At 33.1% G+C, this 1,907-nt stretch overlaps 1 protein-coding gene across 1 annotated transcript; it reads right to left on the reverse strand.

Moving 5' to 3' along the window:
• On the reverse strand, positions 1–1,675 carry LOC132642566 (mavicyanin-like). The gene is made up of 2 exons (XM_060359689.1): positions 1,404–1,675; positions 1–468 (listed from the first exon to the last, which is right to left on the reverse strand). Exons 1-2 carry the CDS (start codon positions 1,573–1,575, stop codon positions 122–124), a joined length of 519 nt encoding a protein of 172 aa, XP_060215672.1. The 5' UTR covers positions 1,576–1,675; the 3' UTR covers positions 1–121.
• Positions 1,676–1,907: the final 232 nt, after the last annotated feature.

Below are 1,907 nucleotides of genomic sequence, written 5' to 3' on the forward strand. Positions count from 1 at the left end.
GATACGTAATAATGAAACTCTTTAAAATAATTATAATGTCACAATAAATTCATGATATGTCTACCAATTGTGAAGTAGGGAGATAATAACTCATTTATTAGCTAGTAGTATACCCCTTATATCAAGCAACTAAATAGAGTGAAAATGCGAGTAGCATGAATGAGAAGCAAAAGCTTGGGGAGAGCAAAATTGATCCATTAGAGGCTGAATCTGAGGGGCTCAACTTGTTTGTCGTAGATGGCGTCGGAGCTGTAGCCGGAGATGCAGCAGAATGAATGGTGATTTCGAGCTTTTGACCAGCGTTACAATGGCCTGGAACGCTGCAAATAAAATACAATTGGCCTTCAGAATAAAGAGGGAACCTTTCCTTGCCAAGGCTTGGGGTACCAAATGGGTAGCCATTGCACGCTTCGAAATCTTCTTTTGTCACCAGGACTACATTATCCTTGTTTGGATTGAATTCAAACACTGCATACACAAATAATCACTATTAGTATTAGTCAAATTTGTGGTTTGAAAAACAAGATTCGGTTCAAGTTTCAAGCTAAGTGCTATGAACAAACTAGATTATTTACATATTGGTTTCGTCTCAAATTTAAAGGGAAGACTTCAACGAATTTCAAACCTTGGACTAAAACAGGAAAACTACAATTGAAGTTTATTAGGATATTAGTATTACTTAAAAACAGGCCTGAAGCCATTGTACACCAAAAGATTTCATAAGTCAACGCTCCTGTTTGGAACTGAAACTGAAAAATGTTTTCATTGAGGACTCTCTTTCTCCACAAACTCACATATAATAGAAAAAACACAACTTTGAGATAGATGCTGAAATTGAAGAAATCTTGATAGTGTTATAATTATACTAAGGTTCAGTTCTGTATTTCACCTTGAAATTTTATCGATGGTAGAGTAACTCCTAGTGGAGTTTTTTTTTTTTTTTTTTTTTTTTGCTTGAAGGCAATATTATCCCCCTAAAACAATATTCTCGTCAAATGAACTACTAACTTTTAGAGTAATATTCTATACTTTCTTCTTAATGCCATTGGTTTCCCGTTTTCTAGAATTTCTAAGGAACATCTCCTCCACTACTATAACAATTATACATATGCTCCTCATTTTAAACACGGAATATTCTAGCAAATGCGGATCCATTTTGTAAGTGTGCATTACAATACACCCATTAACTCTTTATACTAACAATTAATACATAAATAAATACATATATTTAGACTAAATATTTCAATTATACCTAGGCATATCCACTATAAGCAATATATAACTAGTCCCTTGAAACGAGATACATAATTATTATTATTATAGGCTAGTTTGCGCGTATCATATAATTTTGTCCACCAAGACTTAGATAGAAAAATGAAAACGTAAGAGAATAAATGCCTTACGAAGAACATCGCCAATTTCAAAATGGTTAGACACTGACCATCTCTTGTAATCAACTTGCTTATTGCTTGTCCAACCAGCAGAATCACCAACCACGTATGTTTTTGCCATTGTTAAGCCAAAAAGCATGAACATCATTAACAAGAAAGAAACTATGAACGCTTTCTCAGCCATTTTCAAATCAATCTTCACACATGTGAAAACAATAATTATTACAGAGAATAAATGTGGGTACTATTTTAGTATTAATAGGAGTAGAAGAAAGAAGCCAAGAACAATTTGTTATATGTCCCTTTCTTCATGGTAAATTCACATTCATATATATCTAAACTCTAATCAAAGGAAAAGAAAAAGGTAAAATATTAAAACAGAATATAGAGTGAGTACCAACTATAAATGGAAACAACGTAACAGTTTTGCCTTTTTTGGTCCAAAACATTCCAGTATTCTCGGTGTAATAAAGATGTCTTTTTGCTTCTTTTTTCGGTTTCTTTCCTTTTTGAAGG

This window comes from Lycium barbarum, chromosome 5 (genome assembly GCF_019175385.1).
Source record: "Lycium barbarum isolate Lr01 chromosome 5, ASM1917538v2, whole genome shotgun sequence".
Classification (NCBI taxonomy): Eukaryota; Viridiplantae; Streptophyta; class Magnoliopsida; order Solanales; family Solanaceae; genus Lycium; species Lycium barbarum.